Source organism: Montipora capricornis, chromosome 8 (assembly GCF_036669925.1).
Source record: "Montipora capricornis isolate CH-2021 chromosome 8, ASM3666992v2, whole genome shotgun sequence".
Lineage (NCBI taxonomy): Eukaryota > Metazoa > Cnidaria > Anthozoa > Scleractinia > Acroporidae > Montipora > Montipora capricornis.
The window spans coordinates 7,112,124-7,137,123 of NC_090890.1; the positions used below are offsets into that span (position 1 = coordinate 7,112,124).

General features: G+C 39.5%; 3 protein-coding genes and 1 long non-coding RNA gene across 13 annotated transcripts in view; 2 read left to right on the top strand and 2 right to left on the bottom strand.

Annotated features, from left to right (window-relative positions):
• Positions 1–2,323, top strand: part of LOC138059338 (uncharacterized) — a 6,088-nt gene extending 3,765 nt beyond the window's left edge. The window contains exon 3 of the long non-coding RNA XR_011134197.1: positions 587–2,323. This is a non-coding gene — a long non-coding RNA (uncharacterized lncRNA). The remainder of the gene's footprint in view (positions 1–586) is intronic.
• The window catches only part of LOC138059330 (3'-5' exoribonuclease HELZ2-like), a 349,076-nt gene that overhangs the window by 255,767 nt on the left and 68,309 nt on the right, over positions 1–25,000 (bottom strand). The gene's annotated exons all lie outside the window — the stretch shown is intronic.
• Positions 6,420–25,000, top strand: part of LOC138059332 (uncharacterized) — a 19,862-nt gene continuing 1,281 nt past the window's right edge. The window contains exons 1-15 of one of the 10 annotated variants that reach the window (XM_068904904.1): positions 6,420–7,158; positions 8,996–9,097; positions 9,998–10,055; positions 10,391–10,999; positions 11,458–12,567; positions 13,726–13,813; positions 16,591–16,626; positions 18,367–18,414; positions 19,695–19,769; positions 20,002–20,076; positions 20,168–20,230; positions 21,292–21,424; positions 23,161–23,436; positions 23,554–23,590; positions 24,529–25,000. The exon at positions 24,529–25,000 is cut by the window's right edge and continues 1,281 nt beyond it. In XM_068904904.1, coding sequence (XP_068761005.1) covers positions 10,654–10,999; positions 11,458–12,197 — 1,086 coding nt within the window. In that variant the 5' untranslated portion in view covers positions 6,420–7,158; positions 8,996–9,097; positions 9,998–10,055; positions 10,391–10,653 and the 3' untranslated portion in view covers positions 12,198–12,567; positions 13,726–13,813; positions 16,591–16,626; ... (6 more) ...; positions 23,554–23,590; positions 24,529–25,000. Of the gene's footprint in view, positions 9,098–9,127; positions 10,056–10,390; positions 11,000–11,457; positions 12,568–13,725; positions 13,814–16,590; positions 16,627–18,366; positions 18,415–19,694; positions 19,770–20,001; positions 20,077–20,167; positions 20,231–21,291; positions 21,425–23,160; positions 23,437–23,553; positions 23,591–24,528 lie in introns of those variants that run through there. The other 9 variants (XM_068904906.1, XM_068904905.1, XM_068904908.1 and 6 more) reach the window with 9 other exon arrangements.
• The window catches only part of LOC138059333 (melatonin receptor type 1C-like), a 3,351-nt gene continuing 2,089 nt past the window's right edge, over positions 23,739–25,000 (bottom strand). The window contains exon 1 of the mRNA XM_068904914.1: positions 23,739–25,000. This exon is cut by the window's right edge and continues 2,089 nt beyond it. The gene's annotated coding sequence lies outside the window, so the exon portion shown is untranslated.

Here is a 25,000-nt window from a genome sequence, read left to right on the forward strand (position 1 = left end):
AAAATTTGTCACTTTTTACTGTGAGCATTAAATGACAGGTGTAATTATGACCAAGGTAACCTATTTTGAAGAATTACAATTTATTAAAGGTTCTATGTCACTATAGCAGCTGCAAGTTCTGATATTACAGAAAACGCTAGTAACATGCATGCAAAACTGATATCTGTTTTAACAATGGAAGCAGTTTTAACTACAAAGCAATAAGGTATACATTCATTATACACTACAGTGGGGAGAGCTGTTGACTGACTCAAAAGAGTATTTCTTTCCATAATTGATTCAGATATTGATGTACACGCACTTTAATTTGCATGTTTTGCAGATAAGCATTGCTGAGATTTGTGATGCCTGCATGAGTCTGTGGTACATTCCAATCTGTGATGATCAGATAATGTACTGTATTTTCCATTTTTGCTGGGTGGTTTCAACAACAGATGCAGTTATCACCAGGCTGATCATTAGCAAAGTCCATGCACATTGACACTTTGTCACTAGTAGCAGTCGCTTGTAATATCACAGCAAACTGGTAAAATGCTCAAATTTTGTTGTTTTTAAAACCAAACCCTTCTTTCAATTAAATTTGCAGGAACAGCTGCTGGGTTTGATTCCCATATTGTCAACATTAGCCCAGTGCTTTTAAATCAGGGAAATTACATGTATCTGACTTCATGGAATGACACTCCTTTTTTATACTCCACTGCAAAGCAACACCTCCTTGGCTTGGGAATCTCAAGACCATTGTATGTTAGCAGGCATGTTCATATTGTTTGGTAGCATTGCAAATGAAACTAGATCTACTGTAAGTGACCCCAGCTTGAACACAGACGGTCCTCTGACACCAGCCATGAACTCTCAGACAGCTACCCGAATATGGTTCCTGTAACATCCTAACAGTCACGATACAGTAAGCTGCTGAACTGTATTCAGCCTGTATTCAACAAAGTTGACAACTGTACCTGTGTGCAATGACCCATTAGATTGTATTGGGCATAACCTGGGATTGGTTGATCATCACGGCTATGTGGGTCTCGGGAAACGCGAGTGTGGAACAAGCACCAAGTGGAGCGCGCGAAACTCTCCACCCAGCTTGGGGTGCCATTAGTGGCATCTTTTGGCCATCCTTCCTTATTAAATGTTTGTTTTAGGAAACAAGGGGCATGAAGAGAGGTGTTGCTTTCCCACTGACTTTAATGTGCAACTTCAACTACAAACTCTTTGCATCAGATGTCTTTTTGATAGCTCCAAGAACAAACCACTGGAACATTACACACATAATGTTCTGCTAGCTTTGGCAGTTTTTTTTAATTTTCTCAGTTTATGTCATATTATAAGGGACAAAGTGTAACTGAATGGCTACTGATGGTGTCACACAATACTATAGTCCACTCCTTAACAGATCCAACAGTTAATAGCTTTTAATTTGATTAGAATTCTCTACAGATATGTACAAAGGTAGCGTAATGTTCTTGCTATTAACATGTGTTCTTAACAGTAGTGCATCCCAAAACAAAGTTAAGAACAGCCGTGATGCTTTTGCTCTCATTTAATAGCGCTTATTAAGAATATTTATATTCTCACGGTTGGACTGGAACGAACCTTGGATGAAGTGTCATGCAGAGGAAATAATTTGCATGTACATCTGAAAAGTTCTCTCACTTCAGCCTCTCCTTCGTGCTCATTTTTCAGTGCAACAGTGAGAATATGAATGTTGCCAATTCTGTGATGACCACATAATGTATTGGAAATTTTTACTGCGAGCATTCAAGGACAGGTGTAATTATGACTAAGGTAACCTATTTTGAAGAATTACACATTATTAAAAGTTCTATGTCACTATAGCAGCAGCAAGTTCCGATACTACAGAAAACGTTTAATAACATGCTTGCGAAACTGATATCTGTTTTTTAAGAATGGAAGCAGTTTTAACTACAAAGCAATAAGGTATACATTTATTATAAACTATAGTGAGGAGAGCTGTTGACTGGCTCAAAGAGTATTTCTTTCCATAATTGATTCAGGTATTGATGTATACACACACTTTGCATGTTTTGCAGATAAACGTTGCTGTGATTAGTGATGCTTGTATGAGTCTGTGGTACATTCCAATCTGTGATGATCAGATAATGTACGGTATTGTCCATTTTTTCTGGGTGGTTTCAACAACAGATGAAGTTATCACCAGGCTGATCATTAGCAAAGTCCATGCACATTGACACTTTGTCACTAGTAGCAGTCGCTTGTAATATCACAGCAAACTGGTAAAATGCTCAAATTTTGTTGTTTTTAAAACCAAACCCATCTTTCAATAAAATTTGCAAGAACAGCTGGGTTTGATTCCCATATTGTCAACATTAGCCCGGTGCTTTTTAATCAGGGAAATTACATTTATCTGACATCATGGAATGACACTCATTTTTTACACTCAACTGCAAAGCAACACCTCCTTGGCTTGGGAATATTGTATGTTAGCAGGCATGTTCATATTGTTTAGTAGCATTGCAAGTGAAACTAGATCTAAGTGACCCCAGCTTGAACTCAGACGGTCCTCTGACGCCAGCCATGAACTCTCAGACAGCGACCCGGGTATGGTTCCTGTAACATCCTAACAGTCACGATAAAGTAAGCTGCTGAACTGTATTCAGCCTGTGTTCAACAAAGTTGACAACTGTACCTGTGTGCAATGACCCGTTAGAATGTATTGGGCACAACCTCGGATTGGTTGATCATCACGGCTATGTGGGTCTCGGGAAACGCGAGTGTGGAACAAGCACCAAGTGGAGCGCGCGAAACTCTCCACCCAGCTTGGGGTCCCATTGGTGGCATCTTTTGGCCATCCTTCCTTATTCAATATTTGTTTTAGGAAACAGGCGGCATGAAGAGAGGTGTTGCTTTCCCACTGACTTTAAGGTGCAACTTCAACTACAAACTCTGTGCATCAGATGTCTCTTTGATAGCTCCAAGAACAAGCCACTGGAACATTACACACATAATGTTCTCCTAGCTTTAATTGGCAGTTTTTTTTCACAGTTATGTCATATTATAAGGGGCAAACTGTAACTGAACACTGACTTATCTGTCACAGAATACGATGTTGCTCTCCTTTTTGCAATGATCCAACAGTTAATTTGATTTTGACTAGGGTTTTGCGCTCCTCAGACTGGTCAAACTATTCTCTTAATATATTTTTAGTGAAAAGAACTACAAAATTGGCATAGGGTTACAGGCAAGTCTATTTTAGCAATATTTTTAATAACATGGGAATGCGCTTAACGCATAAATTTACTGCCTTTGTTCGTTTCTATGCAAAATGCTGTCATTCCTTGCTCCTTCTTTGAACACATGCGCGTGGGCTGACAGTAAAGTGAACTGGAGAAGTTTTGTTCCAATTCTGGGGTCATCGAATAACACATCGCTCTGGAGTAGCTAAAGTTTAGTGTGCTTAAGGGGCAATGACACCATCAATGTTTTTATCACGTGTTTTGACGCTGGGGAAGAGTGCGCTTTGCTTACCCAAAGGAATCAGCATAATATCGAGCTGTTTTCTTGTGATTTCTATAATTATATGCCCTTGATCGAGTGGATGTCATCGTCTCCACTCAGCCATTAAGGATTTTTTTTAGAAATTTTCATTTGTAAATACCACCAGATTAAAGGGACATATATTTTTGTTCACTTTAGAACTGAACGAAAAAAGGTTCAGATTCAAAAATAAAAGATTACAGTTACAGAAAATTACACCTTTTTTTATCCCAATGAGCACACATGATTTTCCCAGGGCTATATTTGATCAGTAACTGTCCACTCCTAATCACATTTCACGGTTATATGGAAAACTGCAGTGTTTTTTTCTCACTGTTTTCTTAGTGGACTATTGTAACTGAAGAGATTTTGAGTTTCTGTTTTCCCTTATTCCGTTCCGTTCCGTTTCGTTCCCTTCCCACTTTTCCATACGCCCTCAGTTGTTGGCTACCTTGGAAGATGTTGTTACTGGCATACGTTGATCAAACGGGTGATCTTATCGGTTTTATTTTGAGTGCCTTGCCTTGCCTTGAGTCATCCCTCAATAGAAGGTGAAACATTTACGAAGTTCTTGGACCACGAATAAAGAAATGAAAATCAGGAGCTGATAAAAACATTGATGTTTGGAACCAAAAACCCCTTGTAGTGGAAGGTAGAGATTTTATGCATTAAATATCTTGAAACTCCATGGGTAGAAATTCAAGTCTTCCGTGATATCTGTGTACAGTATGAGTTGGCTTTTTAAACTTCCTTTAAAGGCAAACATTGGTACTTAAATACTCCGTGAGCTGGATGGTAACAATGTCTGATGATGATGATCTGTATTTTGAAGACAATGTGAAGTTTCTGCTGCGTAAATCATTGAATATTGTGCGGCAACAGAACCTATTAGGAAAACTCCGTGTACTTTGTCAAGCATTCTTATGTTGTAACATAGCACAAACAAGGCTTCACTCACCACTTTAGCAATTAGAAGTCCATACTGACAAGCCATTGAAAACCAGGAGGAAGTATTTTCGATTTTAGACATTCAGCTGGACATTACCTTAGTCTCGTCTTGTTTATTGTAGCGCTTTCTTGAACCAGCTAAAGTCGACTGACAAACAACCACTGGTGTACTTGCAACTTTCTCCGTCATTTTTCATTGAATCCCATTTATATTAAGCTTCAAACGCGCCACTCCAATAGTTGACTTCAAAAATCGTCTGGAATTCTTAGCAATTTTCAGGAAGAAGTTGGGCACATGACTTTTAAAGATTTGAAATCAAGTTTCATAGGAAATGGCATCTCTATTTCACAGCAAAAGCAAGTACGGCAGATGTGTGAAAATTTTGAAATATCTTCACGTTGAATTGTGCTTGAGTGAGAGGGCAAGGTGACGGTAGAATAAATTAGTTTTTTTTTGTTCTGTATTATCATTCTAGAAGCCTGTTTCGCGCCTTCATGCGTCACTCCATAGTGAATATGGTGTTAGGAAACTCGACAAGTTTCTTTGTCTTATGTTTTTGTTCGCTGTTTCGGCCCCGATTATGCATAGACCGCACATTTTTTCTAAAAGACAGCCAATCAAAAGTTTCGATTAATTTCGCCCGATGTGAAGGAATCCGGTAAATATGAGGCTTTGGAATCCGGAATTCAGGGCGTGCAATCCGGAATCGATTGTGCGCAATCCAGAATCTATAGATTTCGATGCAACTGCATTTGACGTATTTAACCTGAACATTTAAAAACCCACCTGTTCACTCAGGCGTATAAATAGTCAATAATAAACATCTATTTTTTGTTAATTATTTTATGTAGTTTAGTTAGTTCACATGATCGACAGGTGCTTTTCAACGAAAACAAAAGGAAAAGTTTGCATAACAATACAGTTCAATTCCCGTGGGATTGGATCGGAACTCCAACATGGCCGCCATTTTATTGTTTGGCGACTCCAACATGGCGGCAGTGACTTCATGCGAAAACCATGAATTCTTGGTAGGCAGTTACAGTCGTCTATTTTTTCACGTTGCCACGGTGAAGTGTGTTGTTTTGTAGTATGGAAAGAAATGTGTATTTTGAAGTGCGGGTTATACATGAAAGATTGAAGTGATCTTTGAACTTATCAGGAAAATTTAAGCAGTTGTCTCATAAAAACCTAAAGAAACCGGATTCGACCCATGTCCACTTGGATGCCGGGGCAAAGCTCCCCCAAATGAGCTATGAAGCCACACAGTTCGGCAGAGGGTCATTTTGCTGGGCCCAAGTGTTCCCGTGATAGGACTAAATTAAGGAAAGAAAGTTGTATTTGTATTTTTTAGTACGTTAGTTTTGGACTGTGTGGGACTGTCTATCAAGGGGTGTGTAGTGCTATGGAATGGGTGTTTAGGGCTACGTAGCATTGTGTATAGCAGTTTAGGGCTATGAAGCGCTGTGTATGGTTGTTTAGGGTTTTGTGCCTATGGGCTGTTTGGTGCGTTGTTTGTGTTTAGGGCTATCACCTCAACACACTTTTCTACCTTATTTTTTCTCCGTAATCGTCCCAAATATATCGTGTTGTTTTTAGAACCTTTTGATTGAAATTTCACTTTTTTTTGTTTTGAAAGACGGGAAAAGTGGTCATACTTTGATCTGTTACCGAGCAGTGAAAGGAATCATGAGTTCGATACAGGGTTGACGTCACAGACTGTACTTCTTTGAAATGTAATTTGTGACGTCAACCCGGTATCGAACCCATTCCCGTTCATTGCTCGGTTATTGATCAAAGTATGACCGCTTTTCCCGTCTTTCAAAGCTAATAAAAATGTGAAATTTCAAAAGGTTCTAAAAATAATACGATTTATTTGGGACGATTTCGGAGAATAAATAAAGTAGAAAAGTGTGTTGAGGTGATAGGCAATTTAAGGCTACATTCTACTTTGGAGGCCCTATTAGGGGTTATCGGGATACGGGATATTTGGGTAAAAAATTATAGGGATACGGGATATTTGGGCGGAAAATTAAAGGGATACGGGATATTTTTAAAAAGATTCTGGGATATCGAAGTTATCATTTTTTAAAAGAATCAAATAAGAATTAACGGGATACGGGATATTTTGGCCAAAAATTAATGGGATACGGGATACTCAGACCCCCCCTAATGGGGCCTCACTTTGTATGGCTATGGAGAACACTGAGTGGTGAATGAATGAACATTTAACGTGTGGCTTGGATGTGTGAATTGGTCAGCGGAGTTCCAAATAAACAAATAAGTACATTATGTATCCCTTACAAGTGTTGCACCATGCCTCTGAACGCCATGTGGAAGATGACGAAATACAAATAGTTCACGCGATTTGTTGGCGCTTTGCTGTATACAAACTTGAAACCTTGATCTACAAAATTTTGGTGCACAAAAGATTTTGGTGCATTGAATCACCTGGACCAATTTAACGGTATCAAGCCTACGAACCTTCGACGTATGGTAGTCGCTGCTGTGTCAGCATTTGAGAACAAACCCTGGTGGACGATATTTTTGTTTACCTTTGACATAAAACATGAACAGAAAGGCGACAAGCGGCAGAGGTGCGGTTCCCACGGTGGAGCAGATCAGTTTAGATTGCATAACTCAGGTGTATAGCATATTTTTGTGAATGTACTTCGTGAATTGCAAGTGATAAGGTAATCAGATAAGCTCCAGTACAATTAAACTACATGTACTAGTAATTATTGCTAGTGACTTGCTCAAATCGATCTCTGGATTCTATCGGATTACAAAACGATACAGACCTGTATTCATAACTGGTAGCAATACATTTAAAGTTATTTCATGAAGTTGTAGTTAAAGTTGACTGAGCTATTGAAAACTGGGATATGCATCGCTACTTGTCCTCAAATGCTCAGTATATTGTCACTGAATATTCCCCAGCGTAATCAGAGGAGACGGAGTGGACTGGGTGGATGGAAGAATGCTGGGTCACATAGCTTTAGGCTAATGCTGCCCAGACCAAAAACAAGACAAAGTTTTTAAGTGACAATGACATAGGCTTGCGTACAATACAAACTGCAATGGTAATGAAATTAATGATAGCCATCTTACAACATCAGCAGGCACTGTCATGCCTTGGCATGGACTGCATAGCGGCAGCCAGAGGCACCATAGTATGCTTTCTGTTTCGACCTTGTTGAGCTGCATCTTTGCTGCAGTTGCAACAGCGATTAGCGAGACAGTTATCATCATAATTTACACAGTAACCCTTATTATCCACAAAGTGGGCAGATGGTAAGTACTTTGATTGCACCTCCTTGACCACATACTGTAAGTATGAATATAGAAACAGATAAATACACACATGTATAAAGAATGTTACTGTAACGTAAAGAAGATGTGTTGAAATGCGCAAGACAGGGCTTGAGGAAAGGTAGAGGTGTTTTCAGTCTTTTTTTTTGGGGGGTGGGGGTGGGGTGGGTGGCTTGATAGCTGCTTAAACTGGGTAGAGTGTATTATTCAACCTGGCTAAAATGAGGATCAACAATAAAGCAGGCACTGCCATGCCTGGACATCGCAGGTTAAAACAGATTCTATAATGTTAGACCGGAATTGATTGACAACGGATATTATCAAATTGAGATGTTTACTCATGGGCAGGCTATCCTTGAAACTTAAACCTTTGATGCTTTAGTAGTTGGGTTTTGGCTTAACTCTCTTACACCCGAGGGTTTTCTTGTTATCAAGTTAAAAAAAAGTTACTGCCTTTTCTTAGGTTAGGACTAAAAATTCTGTATGTGCCAACAGTTACCACTTGTAATAACAAAATTAATAACCCGATTCCTTGAAATGTGACCTGTATCCTGTAATAATAATATTAATATTGCTCCAGTTTAGGAAAGCTCTCACAGGGCTCGAAATTAACGAAAAAATCCAGTCGCATTTTGCGATAAGATACGAAAATTTAGTCGCAATTTCGCAAATTTTAGTCGCAAAATCGCCGCGCTGCATTGTGTTGTCAGCGGTTGAGCAGAAAAATATGAGCCCGCATTACTTGTGTGTAAAGAAACTGCTGAAAATGGCGAATGATCGAAGGAATGGAGCTGTGCACGTAACATCGCAGCTAAATTACTATACAATTACGCTACCTTCAGAGAAAATTCACAGCGAGAAACAAAATAATTTTGTCATTTATTTATTTATCTGTTTATTTTAGCAAAAGTAGCAGCAAAGTGGCAACTGCTAACCCTTTTGTTTCGAAAGAACGAAGGTGACAACAAGTCACAAATTTGCGACTTCTCCAGATATTTTAGTCGCAAAGAGAAAAATTTAGTCGCAAATGCGACTGTATTGGTCGCAATTTTGAGCCCTGTCTCAGATTTACTAGGTTATGATTACAAAAGTTAACTACCAGGCCAAGTTGTTTGAAGCAGGTAATTAATTGACAATTGATATGGGTGCATGATTAAGGAAAAGGTTGAGATTGCCATCATGGTAATTAAACCTGTTTTAATGCGACCCTGTTTCTAGGAGCCTTTTCCAGGTGTCTCATATTTTGTCCTCCTTTTATACCTGTTGCTTGCAAACCAATATTGGGCTCCTGGGGAAGGCAAGAAAGCATATAAACCACAGGTACCACACAAGCGTTGTTTAGCTTTGTTTAGTAAAATATCTGAAGATGCAGGGGGTCTCGTACAAAATTGAAGAGAGTAGGGAAGCTCAACAGGCCCCAGTTGTTCAAACGATGGATAGTGCTATCCGCCGGATAAATCACTATCCACTGGATAACTCAATTGGTTTTGCTAGTGTTTATCTGGTGGATAGCGCTATTCATCATTTGAACAACTGGGGCCAGAAAGTTATTGTAGATGAAACTATTACAGGTCTGACAGAAGCTCTACTTAGCTCTAATGAGAAAATGTTCTTAAACATGTAATTGCAAGTTTGAGCAACAAAACTTGATAAAAATGTCACCATGTTTAATAATGTTCCTACAGCTGTAAGTGAATTGTTTCTTCTTTCAAAGGATCAAGGTTATGTTTGAAAAACATTATCTCTAGTAAGGAAAAATCAGTGAAGTTTTCGAAGCCATTCTCCTGCATACAGTATAATAACAATAAAGGCTAAAACCCATGGATGCCTGAACTGTCCCCCGTGACCACTGACAAAGACCATCTGCAGTTAGTCTCACTTCCAGGAGTCAATGGGTTATGGAGACTGAAGTTCAAGCTCCAAAGTGAAGTCTTCTTATTTTAACTTCTCAGTCGTTACATAATTTTCTTTTTAGAACATTAAAATAACCTGATATTAATTGGCCACTGTAAAATCTGTACTGCAGACCAGGGGTAATGTGCAGACTAAGGAGTAAAATGCATGCTATGGAAATGATGTATACCCTTTACTACTAATGCCGAACTTGGGCTAATGTCAGCATTAGACTAGTATTCCGTGGTGTGATTTTATACTTAGTCTGCATTGTACTCTTGCTCTCTGACATTTTGCTTTGACAGTAATGTCTTCTTTTCTGTACAGATTGTTGATGATATTTGCAGAAAGGAGCTTGAAGGATGCAAGTATGGTTTGTTTAATTGTAAGTTTAAGCTCTTAACTGGGGTTAATGGGCCCTAAGGGAGTACTACCTGTATTTTTTTTCCTCACTTGTCCCTAGTGTACTCTACTCTCCTCACCTTTGCAATCAAGGCTTGTCCAGTAGTCAAACGCACATTGTTTAGGTCAAAGTACTTTCACTTTTACAATGTTGAAGCGGTTGCCAAAGCTTCCAGTAATTTTCCACAACATCACACGATTCTCACTTGTTTCGCCTTATGTAAACCCCTCATACCATTAGTCAGCCACATTTTTCAGCTTTGCTCTTCAAGCAAGTGCCTTGAGTTGCACTCTTTAAGATTGCCTTTTTTTTCCTAGGTGCACATATCGTGCCGAATCAACGTAAATCTCGAAGCAGCCAACGCACTACGGTTCCGCCTACCACAGCTCAGTCAAATTCCCGTGCCAACTCTGCAGATGCAGTTCAAATGACGCAGTACGCAGCAATGCCGACTGAAACGCTATGTTTACTTTCGTCCCAGCCCCACCTAGTACAATCAGGGCCACGGCACCAGCTCATCGCTCGCCTCTAAGCAAACGATTCTCGGGCCTCCACACCCACATCTACCGGCCCCGCAACCATGCCGGATCAGCAGTTGGCCTCCATGATTGCCTCTATCGTGGAGCAAAAATTGGCAACCTTCAACTCCGCAAGCAACTTGCCATCAAGCTCAACATCTGGCGCTGTTTTAACTGCTCAGCAACATCTGCCAGGCATTACTAGCCTTGAACCAGATCCCTCTCTTCTACCTGTCCGCAATGGCGGACAACAACAGACTCTATCCTCTGTGGATTTCTCGCTGTCCTCCTCTCAGCAAGATTTGAATCTTGGCACACCGGAAGACGCAGCCCTCCTGCATACCAACTACAGAGTCCCTTCTATCGCCAGCCATCTCTCCAACAGCTGCATCACAGCCATAACAAACGGTGAGTATGTGGACCTTGCTAGCCTTCTTCCTTTTTCATCTCTACGACGAGACCACGTTACCGCTAACTCCCAGCTTAAACCACAAGTAGGAAATGAGGGTCTTACTATACCCCTCCCATCCCAGGCTAAGTGCCCCAAAATTACTTCCAAGGATAGACCGATGGCTCGACGCTTTTGCCATTTACTCATCTGTACTTCTCTCCTCCTGCCAATCCCAGGGGTGGACCTATTTACCTACCAGCAATTGATATGTGAGTCAGCCCGTAAGTTCCCGGTATGGCATGGTATTTGTATGATATGGAATTTTGCCGAAGAGCCTCTCACAACCTTTCCATTAACTGGGGCCAAAGGGATGTTCAGTTGTACCTAGACACCTTTACCGCCATCCCAAAAGCCATACTTTGTAAGGCCTGCAGCAACTCGGATCACGTAACCGATTCCTGCCCCCTTTCCCTAGGTATACAGACTCTTCAGGCTCCAAGCATGGTGACCTGTGCTTCAACTTCAACAAAGGGGTTCCCTGCGCCCACACCCCCTGCCCCTACACTCACCAATGCAACACGCCCGGATGCACTGCAGCCCACCCAGGAAAGGACCACCCTGACTCCTCAAGCTCTGGACCCACCCAGTCAAAGACTAGCTGCTCAAGCCATTCCAGCCAAAGCCACCATTGAATACCTTTCTAAGCTGTCCCCTACCACCCCTATGGACCTTCCCCAACTTGCCCTTTATCTGCATGATCACCCTGACCGGGCATTTGTTGATGCTGTCCTCACTGGCCTCTCCCAGGGTTTTAAAATTGGTTTCCAGGGTCCTCGGGTCCTCATTTCTGCTAAGCAAAATCCACACATCAAAAGCACCAATCTCCTGAAAGAGTTATGGCTTGGTCACACTGCTGGCCCATTCGTTTCTCCCCCTTTTCCCAGTTTTCAGGTTTATCCCATTGGGGTTATTCCAAAAAAGCACTCCACCGAGTGGAGAACCATTTTTCACCTTTCCTTTCCGAAACATCAAACCACTAGGGTTAATTCCCACATTAGGCCAACCGACTACTCCTTACACTACATTACCATAGATACTGCCATCTCTATTATTCAGAACATTGGTAAACTGGGTGCTTCATGTCCAAGTTGGACATCAAGTCAGCCTTCCGTAATATCCCAGTGCACCCATCTGACTGGGAGCTCCTCGTTATGAAATGGAACAGCCTGTATTTCTTTGATACAGTGCCACCCTATTTTTTTGACCAATTTTCCTGCATGGTTGAATGGATAATTAAAAATAACCAAGGTATCCCTGATGTGATCCACATTTTGGATGACTTTTTCTTCTTCACCAGCCCCCCTAGGACTGCCTTACAGCCCTTTGCAAAATCCTTTGTCTTTTCACCGAACTCAATATCTCTGTCGTCCCCAGTAAAACTTTTGCTCCTGCCACCTCCTTAGAATTTATGGGTATTCTCCTTAACTCTACTAGAATGGAAGTTCGTCTTCCCTTGGACAAACTAATCTGTGCTAAAGAGGCCCTTCAACAGTAGTTATGTTGCTGGTGAAAAATCCGTTTTCAGGTTGAATCTTCATTTTACCAGGTTGAATGTTAAAGCAGCTATCACCCCCCCCCCCCCCCCTCAAAAAAAAGGGACTGAAAACACCAACACTTTCCCCCAAGCACTGTCTAACGTATCTCAACACATCTTAATGTTTTATATCATCTTATCAGTTTCTGTATTCACACACTTATCAACAACACAGTAACAGATCAAAGAACTGTACTATGCATTTACCGGTACACGAACTCGCACCTTCCAGATCTGTAGTACTGTGTCTTCACAACTACACTACATCGACAAACATGCTCAACTCAACACAGTGCTTTCCATTATTCACTTCTGTATGATTGGCCGTTAATATCTATGTACATTGTATAATAACCAAAACTAATCCTAACCTGACCCTACTTTTTTTCTAGGCTTAATGTAGACTCCAAAAAAGTTTCTTCAATCCATCTGAGTACGTATTCAACCTACTAGGTAAAATTAGAATCAACAATTTAACCTAGGTTAAAACCGATTCAAACTGAAAACGGATTTTACCGGCAACAGTTACACCGTAAATCTGCCACTCTGAAGGAGCTCCAGTCCCTGATTGGTACCCTACAGTTTGCCTGCAGGGTAGTGTCTTGGCTGGGCTTTTCTGCAAAGCATAATTAGTTGAACAAAGGGCATCACTAACTCTCGCTGGCACATTAAACTGAACGGGGAATTCTGCTAGGACATTTCAATGAGGTCAACCTTCCTTAACCATTGGAATGGAGTAAGTCTTTTCTTAGGGGGTGACATTCTCTCCTCGCCTGACCTTCAATTATTTACGGACGCCTCTGGGTCCCATGGGTATGGTGGCTATCTCAATGGAGAATGGTTTCAGGCTCCTTGGCTCCCTCAACACCTCCTTAACCCCACCATGGGTATCAGCATTGACTGGCAGGAACTGTTTGCAATTTACATCGCCTGCTACCTCTGGGGCTCTTCGTGGTCAGGCAAACATATTTCTATGTGGCCTGCCAGTTGTCTCCATCATCAACTCCACACGCTCTAAGTCCCCTAGGATCGTGGACCTCGTATGGGCCATTACAATAATTTCTTACCTTAGAACACAACTTTTCCTTTACCGCTAGACAAATCCCTGGGCTAGATAATACAATAGCTGATTCTTTGTCCCATTTTCAGATGGACTGCTTCTGTCACCTGGCTCCCAATGCCTCACCCTCCTGCGACTACTGCAGCTGCTGCAGGGATTCCTGCCTGGTTAATCAAGGTACTGGGCCGCTGGTCTTCTGACTGCTATGAACGTTACATAAGAACTCCTCAAAAAACACTGCTGGCTATCCCTAAACAACTGACAATGAACTGAAGTAATTATAATTATTGTAGGTTAGACCCTTCTTTGTTGTCTACGTGATGACCAGTATTATGACTACTAGGTACTCTTAAATATGTCTTTTACTAATTTAAACAGTAACATTATTCTTGGGTGGCATCAGAAGCTGGACCTGGTTCCCTAAAAGCTGGTTCCCTAGCCCTGCATTTTAAAATACAAGTGCAAAGCAAACGAGGCATAGTGGGTTTTTGCTCCCCCTGAGGGCTGCGCATGCCTATTTCGTATACTATTTCTTCTACATGTGGCAGTTGGTATTCCAGCCAACATCCACACAATTTACTGTGGGGTGATTGTGTTCCCCCATTCTTGACCAGAATATTTTGGGCTCACACAATTGTGGCAGGGAAGTGCACCCTGGGCTGCGCATGCATGCACCTTACCCCACAGTACAGGCCCTCTGATATTACGCGATGGTGCGATTTCGCACAATCGACCTCAAATCGCATCCGATCGCACAATTCACGAAAAATCGCATAATTCACAAAAGGACGCACAAAATTCATAAAATGAAACATAAATCAAGACGTTTCTTAGAAATTCCTGCATAAAAATGCCATTTTTAAGATGATTTATCTTGGAAAAAGGCTAAAAAACCTTTGTCACCTTCGATTTCGTAAACATTCGAAGTTCAAGGCTTTATTTTTCATGTCGGGGACCTGGTACGAGTCTCCTTCTATTGGTGTGCAACACAAACACGCCCTTATATACACACCACTGAAATGACACAGTTGCCTTCTCTTACAGAAGAGATTTGTGAAAAATAAGGGAAGTTTTAAGTTTTTCGGCAAAATGTAGTTTCTTTCGTTGAAAACTGATAAAAACTTACTCATGGATAAGTTTGTTGTGAAAACGCTCGCTTTTTCTTTGACGAAGAAGGAAGTTCCCACATTCCACCCGATCTGACAGCTCACAATCGAGCAAGAAAGTACCTCACAGGCACGCTCCACATGGACGATGGACTGATGTTTTTCTCGTCGTGCAATATTAGGGCCTTTTATACGAGAGAAAATAAGCCGCGGCTTACTCTGGCCACGGTGTACAAAATACGCAAAAGGAACTATTTATACGAATATATATTCCCAGGTCAATATAAGCAGCGGCTTGAAAAAGACGTGAACGTAGATTTTGTACCATTTGTACGGGGTGAACATTCGAGTCTTCTGTAAGCCGCGGCCAGATAAAGCCGTATAAATGGGGGTATATGGCCCTATTGTGATTGACCATCTTCGGAAGTTCGTGGTTGACAAGCACCTTGATCATTCATTTGGTGGTGCACCTGTAGTGCAGAAGACCTTACTTTTTTTTATTTATCCCAACTAATGTCGATCGAGATACATAATTACTGTTCCTTTGTGTTCAAAATGTCTTTAGGGCAGCAGAAAAGTGTTTTTCTTAACCTGAAACCGTATAAAACAAGCTTAAAATTGCTGAGAAAAAAATCGCATAATTTACATTATTTATCGCATAATTGGCCTTTCTAATCGCACAATCTGCCCTGAAAAAATCGCATAATTTGCATTTTTTAATCGCACCCTATCAGAAGGCCTGACAGTAGGTACAGCCCTCCTTGGCAATAGGTCCGGATTGCTTACTCCAAGGTGGTACAACTCACCATCTGACCTATTCTCCTTCCAGAAGGGCACCCCTCTTCTGGTCCACCCTATGTTACATTCAAACGTAGGGTTGCCTCTAGAGACATTGCTACTCTAGTGGGTTCTCCTAGGGACACCGCTACCTAGGGGGCATAGGCTCTGCCTTCCCTGCCACCCAAATTTTGCCAAAAGATAGTGATTAACATAATAATTATAATTGATTTAAAAAATAAATAGATAAAAGGAGAATTTGTGTTCCTCGTTTTCTAGTTTCACAAGCCTTGCAAAGGGTGGGGGGAGGATTAATCATTATTACCCTCAGTTGCCCATGCCCCTCTCCTGGACATGCGAATATCCCCTGCGGCTTTCCCCCTTTTTATAATTTTTTGTGCATACACGTAATTACAGCAATACCTCATTCCCTCCCTCAACGCAACACAATGTTGTTTGGAAACCCAGTGGCAGCCATGCATCAAGATTGTTTGGGGAGGAAGGTGGAGTTAATGCGAAATAAACAAATAAATAAAGATCTGAAATACATGTAAAAAATGATGATGATGGTGTTGACATCATACAAGCAAAGTTTTGTTTAGGTTTGGACAAGAAAGTTAAAATGTGCCAACTAGTTGTCCAGGGCTGTACATGCAAATGTCACTTGAAATACTTGTTGAATGGTTTTTGTTTTTCTCTCATACAATACAATACAATACATACTTAATTGACCGCTCCCCACTGGGGCTTTTCAGGGCCAATGAAACACAACGAAATAACAACAACTGTTAAGTATCCCAACTGGCCGGAGGCAAACCAGTTGGCTATTTACAAGTGCAGCTGGGAAGTTGAACCAGGGACTACCAGGACCAAATTCAACGAGTGGTCAGCGCGGGGCTTGAACCCGGTCTCTCCGGATCCCGGATCTCAAGGCAAGCGCCCTAACCACTGGGCCGCACTGCCTCCTGTTATCCCCAAAATCAATAAACTTATTATTTGTTGGCACTATTTACATGTAAGAAGCCATAAATCACAACACCATTTTGATTTAATTTTTTTCCTTGTTATCAGGTTTGCTGTAAAGCGTATCATGCTCCTAGAGTTCAGGTGTGTTTCAAAGTTGTATTTCTCCTAATAAGTTTTATTATCATTCAATGGATTTTTCCTTCCTTTTCATTGGCCGAGAGCCCACCACGTGACCTGCAAATAATGTCTACAAATAAGTGTTTTGCTGCAAACAATATTTTGCTCATGCGTAATTGAAACCACAGTCTTATGTGAAAATGTCATTTCCTGAGCTTTCAGGAAAAGATTTAATAGTTGGGAATAATTTGTGAAAAATAAAGTTAACTCCGTCATCGAATGATAAAATAATTATTGAACTCGGTCAAACAGATCAATTATTTGCCTAATATCATGGGTGACAAATTACTCCTTAAGTTAGGCGCAAAATTTCAGCGTTAATTTATAATTTCACATGTGAAATTACAAAATTGCCATGGTAACATCTCTTGTATCTCGATCAGAGCCAAGATGGCATCTAGATTTAAGACAGTGACCATTGAAGAAGTTACGAAATTAAAAGAAGCGGCAGAAAATTTAAATACATGAAAGGGCACAATTAACTGGGTGAGAGTTTTTGAGAAGTGGTGTGACGAAAATAACCTTGAGAAAATCCTGGAGATGATTCTTCCAGAGCAGTTGGATAAAGTACTCGAGCAATTTTACAATTACGATTGTGAGCGTAATTTGTCACCCACGACATTAAAAGGTAATCAAATGGTTTTCTCATGAAATTAGGAAATAATTTCACTTGCGTTTTGTCAAAATTCTGATAATTTCCGTAGCCTAAAGACTCGGGAAACTATCAGAATTTTGACAAAACGCGCGTGAAATTATTTGCTAATTTCACTCGTCACCATTTGATTACACATACAAATACACTAATTGATCTGCGAGACACTGACAAATCACGATAGTTTGCTCAACCTCGTCCAATAATTGTTAAATATTTCGCTTTACAACCTTTGGTCCTAGTGGGTTCCCCATTGCCAAATAAAATCACCTGGCCTTAGACAAAGTAAAGTCTACAACTAGCTAATTTAGGGGAGAAAGTGTTAAAGAGGATGTACTCTAGTTTTTGAGTGGATGTACAGTAATTATTGTTTTAATTGATCAATTAAATTCAAATAATACTTGTATTATATCTATACATGTGTACAGGTATATATCTATATTATAACCATACTTTGCCATATAAAAAGTTCCTTTGGTCTAAAGGGATACATGTGCTTTATACATGTAAATCAGTTTATTGTTATTATTATCATTATTATTATTATTATTATTAAGAATTTTTTATTATTACATTTTTTATTATTAAAAAAAAATTATTATTATTATTATTATCATTATTATTATTATTAACTATTATTAAATAATAATATTTTATTATTATAGATACATTGAGAACAGGGTATGTGTCTGGTCTAATTGTAATATAGCAATCTGTATGCAAACCTTAATAAACCTATGTACATGTACATGTAGATCTACATTGTACACTGTAACCCAGGAATATTGATAGTGAGTGGTGTATGGTATTAGATTAATTAAGTAGCTTACAGTTTCTTAAAATAACAAAATGCCCAGTAATTAACCACTAATTTATTTACTAGTAATAAATTATTAGATTACTAAATCATAACTTCATCAGGACCTAAAGGGTTACATACCGGTATGTATGTGACCTAAATGTCATCTTTCTGTTGAATGTGAGTCTGTCATGTAATATTACTGAATTTGTTTACATAATTATTTCTTTCTTAATTATCTGTTTCTTTTCAGTCAGTACCTTGAGAATTATTTGTGGAATTTAACTTTGAATCCAGCAAGGTGTGTTTGTCTTGTTCAAAATTTCTTTTTTACAATGTACATTCAGTACACTACTGTAGTCCTTGCCCAACAGAAATTCAAAATTGTCAGATCAAGTTTCGATATCCATAATGGTTAGATCTAATAACAGGGTTTCTGATAGGATGCGGAAAAAATTTGATTATTATGCAGAAATTTTTGGCCATATTATGCATAAACATGAGTTGATTATGGAACTAATAATTAATCCCGTCCAGTGTATTTACATGCTTATGGTAAATCAGGACTCGAAGTTGCGACCAATACAGTCGCATTTTCGACTGATTTTGCGATATCGCCAATTTGCAACCAGCTAATTCACCGTTACAATTATAGGGTTAGTAATTGGCATTTTGCCGAAACTTTTGCTTAAATAAATAAAGCGATAAAAAAAATAATTTGTTTCTTGTCATGAATTTTGTTTCAATTTGGAGATATGGAGCAAAATTGTGATGTGGTTGAACCACGATCCATTCCCCCAAGCATTTACCAGCATTTTCAGCAGTTTTTTACACATACGTATTGCGGGCTCCTATTTTGTTTTGTACAACTTCATCGCAGTGATTCTCCCTACTTTTACAAATGATCAATTTAATTTACTACCATAACTTCCGGCTAAATTTTCATACCTTGTTTGCATCTTTTTGTTAAAATTCAAGCCTATGGTATGTTATGAAAAAGGTTTAACTAGAGTCCAGGCTCACTTTCATCTTGCGAACAAAATGGCATGTTTTCTCCAATGTTCAGGAAAATAAGCGTTTCAAAATAGTCAATCTCTAATGGCTTTTATGTTTGTTAGGATGGTAAGCGGCTGCTTTATCACTAATATCAGCCATTTCTTCTGTTTTATGCGGAAAATATCGTAATTATGCGGAGGATGCGGATTTTAGGGAATTATGCGGATCGGCATTGCCGCATCCTGTCAGATGCCATGTAATAATAATGATTTATTTGTGCATAAATGAACACATTTTGTTAAGCTCAAGAATTTTCTTGTATCAAGTTGAAAATACAAGCAATTGACCTGTCCCAATCTCAACCATAAAAACCCACATATAATGCAAGGTATGAACTGAGAAACTTAATAATTAGTTGTTTATTTGTTCCCAAAGATTGTTTTCACAAAATAGTGATTTGAGAAAGCCCAATAGATATTGTCCTTCTAAGCTAAAGTTTAGTGGAAAACATCCTGGGGAAACGGTTCTCAAAAAGAGTTATTGTTTTGGGATTAATTGAAGTTATCATTTTCATTCTATCCTTAGAGGCCACTGCAGATCATTTAATGTCCATTATAGTGATGGTGAATGAAAAATGTAGTTTTAGTTCCTCCATGGGAGGTAGGCATCATTTTTTTAAAATACATGTACATGTATTTATTGTCTTTGAACCTTACATAATCTTACATGTAAGGCAAAGATCGTATTTCAGTCGATTTTGTTTTTTTCCTATGGTCAGTCATTATGTGGATACAACAGTTAGCAGACCGTTGTAGGATGTGACCCCTTTACCCAAGCTGCTACAGTGACTGAAGTCGAAACCTTGTGCACTATTATTTTCTTCTTTGTTTAGACATTCATACGAAACCCGCAACATTTCCATGGATTTTTTCAGCACATTATGGAATTAAGTTTGTCAGATGAAGAGGTACATGAATTTTATGATTGATGACTGTTTTCATTATTATCACCATCATTTTGAGTACTGAGAATAAACAATAATGTCCCTCTTTTTTCAGACCATCCCAATCAGAAAACAGTCCATCATCCTGGTGTTTTTAATTCATTGTTTTAATAGTCTGGTATGTGGACTGTTATTGGATCAAATCGCCTTTGTTAAACCCATAAGTTACCAGAGAAGTTTCCATTTGGTTTCAGTGTTGTACATAACACCAGGCTTGATAAAATATTAGAAGTACTGCAACTCACTCTGATTACGGCTCGACAGGTGAAAGATTGTTGTCAAAGTCCATTAATCGTCGCTTTTAAAATTCCAGATATTTATTTTTCCCCGCCTGTCTTGTTTATCCAATTGACGTTCCATTCTTGAGCTCCATAAAGGTAGATTTTGTTTAAAGATCCACCAAATTCCAATGACTTCAACGTCATTGCAGGTTAATTAAATCTTCTATTGTGTCCACCAGAGAAATCTACGCATTTCCACTACCCCCTCAAACCTAACAAAATACGCACAGAAGACTCTATGCACAAAGACACCGCTTAGCAGGGGAGTGACGGGAAAGACTTTTACCGACACGGGGAAAAACCAGTAATGATTTTATCATAAGCAGCACCTGCTAACTAGGTAGTAGTGTTGTTTGCCACAGCTGGACATTGTCCTATGTTTTGAATACCTGTAGCCTTTATGAAATATTGTCAGATAGGAAAACGTAAGAAAGAATATCACAAACATATAGGCAATGGAAATTGAATGTGCCATTTCTGTGAAAAACCACAGGTGCACACTAAGAACTATGGGATATTCATGACAAGCTTCATCACCATGTGATTACATACATGTATCAACACAGCATGCATTTAATAATTGGGGGTTCCCTAATGCACATTCAAGGACTTACCAGTGTACCAAATTTACGAGTTTGATTGTCTGGCTTTTAAAACAGGGACAACCTGGATTTATTTTTAAATTTTCGAGAACTGCATATGTGGCATTTTCCCCTCTAGTTTTGTCCTAGATTGCGGCTCTTCCACTAGACCTGTTCTTCTGATAAGATTGAGGTGATGCCCTGCTGTATTGGGTGGGTAGGGAGGGAAGTGGGAATGTGTGTTACACTGTATGTAATCCGTCTTACTTAAAATCATAAAGGCAGAATTTAACTTCTCTACAACTCTTTTTTTAAAGCAATAGTTCCAGTTGATGAGACCACTGTCCGTCCACAATGGGCTTACAGTACATTCCTACCGTTCTCCCACATTTTGTGATTTCTGTGGTCAGATGCTGTTTGGTTTGGTAAAGCAGAGACTTAAATGTGAAGGTACGATGCCAGCAAGTGATTTTTTTCTCCTTCCATCAAACGAATCAATCAATGGAATGATCTGGTCACAGATTCTAATTAACAGTAGGATAAAACCTAGTGTTTCCAATGTTTTGTCAACACTAGGGTGAATGTCATTTGAGATTGCATATGGTCATATACAAAAGTTATTCTGGAATAAAACAAAAGTATAAAAAAGAATGGTTTTTTTTTTTCAGTGGACTCTCTGTTTTGAGTCTCTCGTTGATTTTTCTTTTGAAGTATGATTTTGCTGAACAAAGGGCTTTTTTTCTAAAATGTAAGACGTGGGTAAACTAAGGTGATGAAAATTATACTAATTTCACGTTGCGTCTGTGTTCAGCTGTTTGCTCTCCGAGATCTCATATCCTGTTTATACCCTCGCTCCTCAATCTTGGACATCCTTAACCCATTGACTCCTCAGAGTGGCACTTGTAGATTTTACTCTGTCTAATTCCAGACGATTAATTTTTACTGGTCAATGGGTGGGGGGTGGGGCGTCCTAGGGCGTTTGAGATGTGAATGGGTTAAGCAGTCAAAAACTGTGTCCCTTCGATTAAAACTGTTGAGGATGACAAAAAACGAAAATGTTCAGTTCTTCATTATAACTTTTTAGCTTTGTTATAAGTATATCCTATTTTTCTTGTATTTAAATTCACAAAATATGTGATGAATCTGGGATTTAGAGAGGATAGAGAGTCAATCCAGATTTTAACATCAAAACCTAAACATATAAGCTCTGAATGTTTGGAATAATTTGTCTGGATTTGGAATTGACACTTCCACAAAAAGTCTGTAAAGCATAAAGTTACATGCAAACACATCTAGCTTATATAGAACTTTCCCTCTTAAGGGAGGGAGGGATTTTACTTCTCAATGGCGAACCTCTTGGGAACCAATGGGTTGGTGGTCTTTCGTACCTTTGTCATTCTTATGGCAGACCTCTTGCTGACCACCCCTCCACCGGTGAAAGCAGAATTGCGAAAACAACAATACCACCCTTATCTTTTCCTTTTCTAAACATAATATTATTCTGATGACCTTTGAATTTCATAGGTAATTTTGATTTAGGAGTTATTTTTCTCTGTATTTTAATTAAGCGTTGAACTTATTTGGTATATTATCTAAAGCTTTATTACTGTACTTGGGCTTTCCAGGGGAAATGCAAAAGGTTAACTTTTGCCTTTGTTTTTTTGCATTCCATCACAAATTGTACTCAAGCTTGTGAAGCGCATGCATGAAGATAACCAAAGAACATATGTGCATGGCTGTGCAATGGCGGATTCATCTTTTACAGAGCATGCGCAAAGTTAAAGCCAATGTGCATATGTGATGTGGCATTGAATGAATTAAATAAAGTTGTTGAAAGTAAGCATGAATACGTGTATGGTGTCAAATACGCTCAAACCACATACAACTGCACACACGGTTTGCGGTAGACCCACACTAAAAGATGCCAAGCGTTTTCAGAACGCCTCAGTCTGTGAACTTTACGAGAGATCACTTTATGAGTGAACATTTATGAGTGAATATAATGAGAATCATTGCCATCACTCCAACCTACCTGCAAATAATAATCTAGTCGACATTTCTACTGCATTTCTTTTCTCCTTGTTCAATTTCATGCAGGTACATGTATGCCTCTAGTTATTAAGAAAAAGACTGCCTTTCCCATGCAACCAAATCTTTGGATTATCTCTCCATTATGTCTTTTGCAGGATGTGGTGGCAATTATCACAAAAAGTGTGCTTACAAGATACCAAACAAGTGCTCAGATTCGAGAAATCGTGCTAACACCACCTTGAACAATGTTCCTTATTCAAACACTCTTCCAAGGCCTGCATCTCAGTCTGGTGGCTGGGGAGATCCACCCTTACTCCAACATTCTAAGTCCTTGACTGACAGCCTTCCTTCGCAAAAACGTGGAGTGGGCGGCCTGTGTGGATAGAGCCAGCTCATTCACTCATTCTGTCTGTCAGATTTGCAAGAGATTGGTAGGTTTTGTGTGGTTATTTTATATTTTTAAATTTTTAAGGCATTAAAGTGATTGGCACTATAATGATGCAAGTGCTACTTTGTTTCTTACATGCTGTATTTCTTTATGTTTTTAGTTGAAAGGGTTGTTCCGTCGCGGAGTACAGTGCAAAGGTAATTTTGTAGGATTATTTCTGTTTATTGGCACACTGAGATTTGCATGTATGATAAACAAAGTCCTGTTAATGCACTCAAGAAGGAAATCACAACCCTTGCCCACAAATGTAAGGCACAATCAGACAGTGATGAGAACGGAACAGACTGTGCTGGAAATATTGTCTTATTTTCATATCACTGTTACCCTTTTGGTAAAAACATTTGAATTGGTTTCAATGTTACAGGGTACATGGAAATTTCCATGTACCCTTTTAGACAAGAACTTTTAATTAGTCTCAATGTTACAGGGTACATGGAAATTTCTATGGACCCTTTGGGTATAGAATTTCTGAATTGGTCTCAATGTTACGGGCTACGTGTACTACATGGAAATTTCCATGTACCCTTTTAGAGAAGAACTTTTAATTAGTCTCAATGTTACAGGGTACATGGAAATTTCCATGACCCTTTCAGTATAGAATGTTTCAACTAGTCACAGTGTTACAGGGTACATGGAAGTTTCCATGTACCCTTTTAGACAAAAATTTTTGAATTGGTCTCAATGCTACAAGGTACATAAATTTCCATGGACCCTTTCGGTATATAATTTTTGAATTAGTATCAATGGTACGGGCTACATGTACTACATGGAAATTTCCATGTACTCTTTTGGACAAGAATTTTTGAATTAATGTCAGTGGAAAAAAATACCGTATGACCTGTCATTTAATAATTCTAAAACCTTGAGTTGCACCTTGAGCGGTTGCCAGTCACGTAAGGCACATTGAAAAATCTTGACCGTCACTTTCACTGGTAAATGGAATTGTGTAATTCTAGTCATTCCTTTCCAGTATCGTTTCTCACATGACGGGTGTCGTTTCCACCATTAGGCAAGAATGTTGCGCACGCGTTTTCTTCTTTTTCTTATCTACCGGTTTTTCGTCTTGCTTCCTCAGGAAATTCAGCTGTCGGAAATTCTTTCGGTCGACTCCAACATCGACCCGTTGCAAACAGATGCCACGAGAGCGCCGCATTGCTTCGAGATGTGGGGCAAGTGGAAGATAAAAAAGAAATTCCAGACCCTGATAGTGGTATTGGCTCAGTGGCGGGGCAGGCCGAGGCAACCGTGACTCGGTCAGCTCTAATGCCCGGATGTGTTACTCCGACAACCAGCAGTGCGCCAGCCCCAAGGGGTGAGAGAGATCAGTTATCTCCAGCAGAAGTAGGCGGCTTGGGAGTGATGTCTCTAAAAAGGCTTACGGCGTACGAGGCCACCTAAGCAGAAACAGCCGTAAGCCAAAAAGGGACTTTGCCGAGTGCTGGAACATTTAGATGTGGATGTAGATGAACCAAACACGTTAGCAAAGGGGAAACCTTACTTCTTTAACAGACCTTTGCAAAACGTCTACCCTTTAGAGGTTCCTGGTA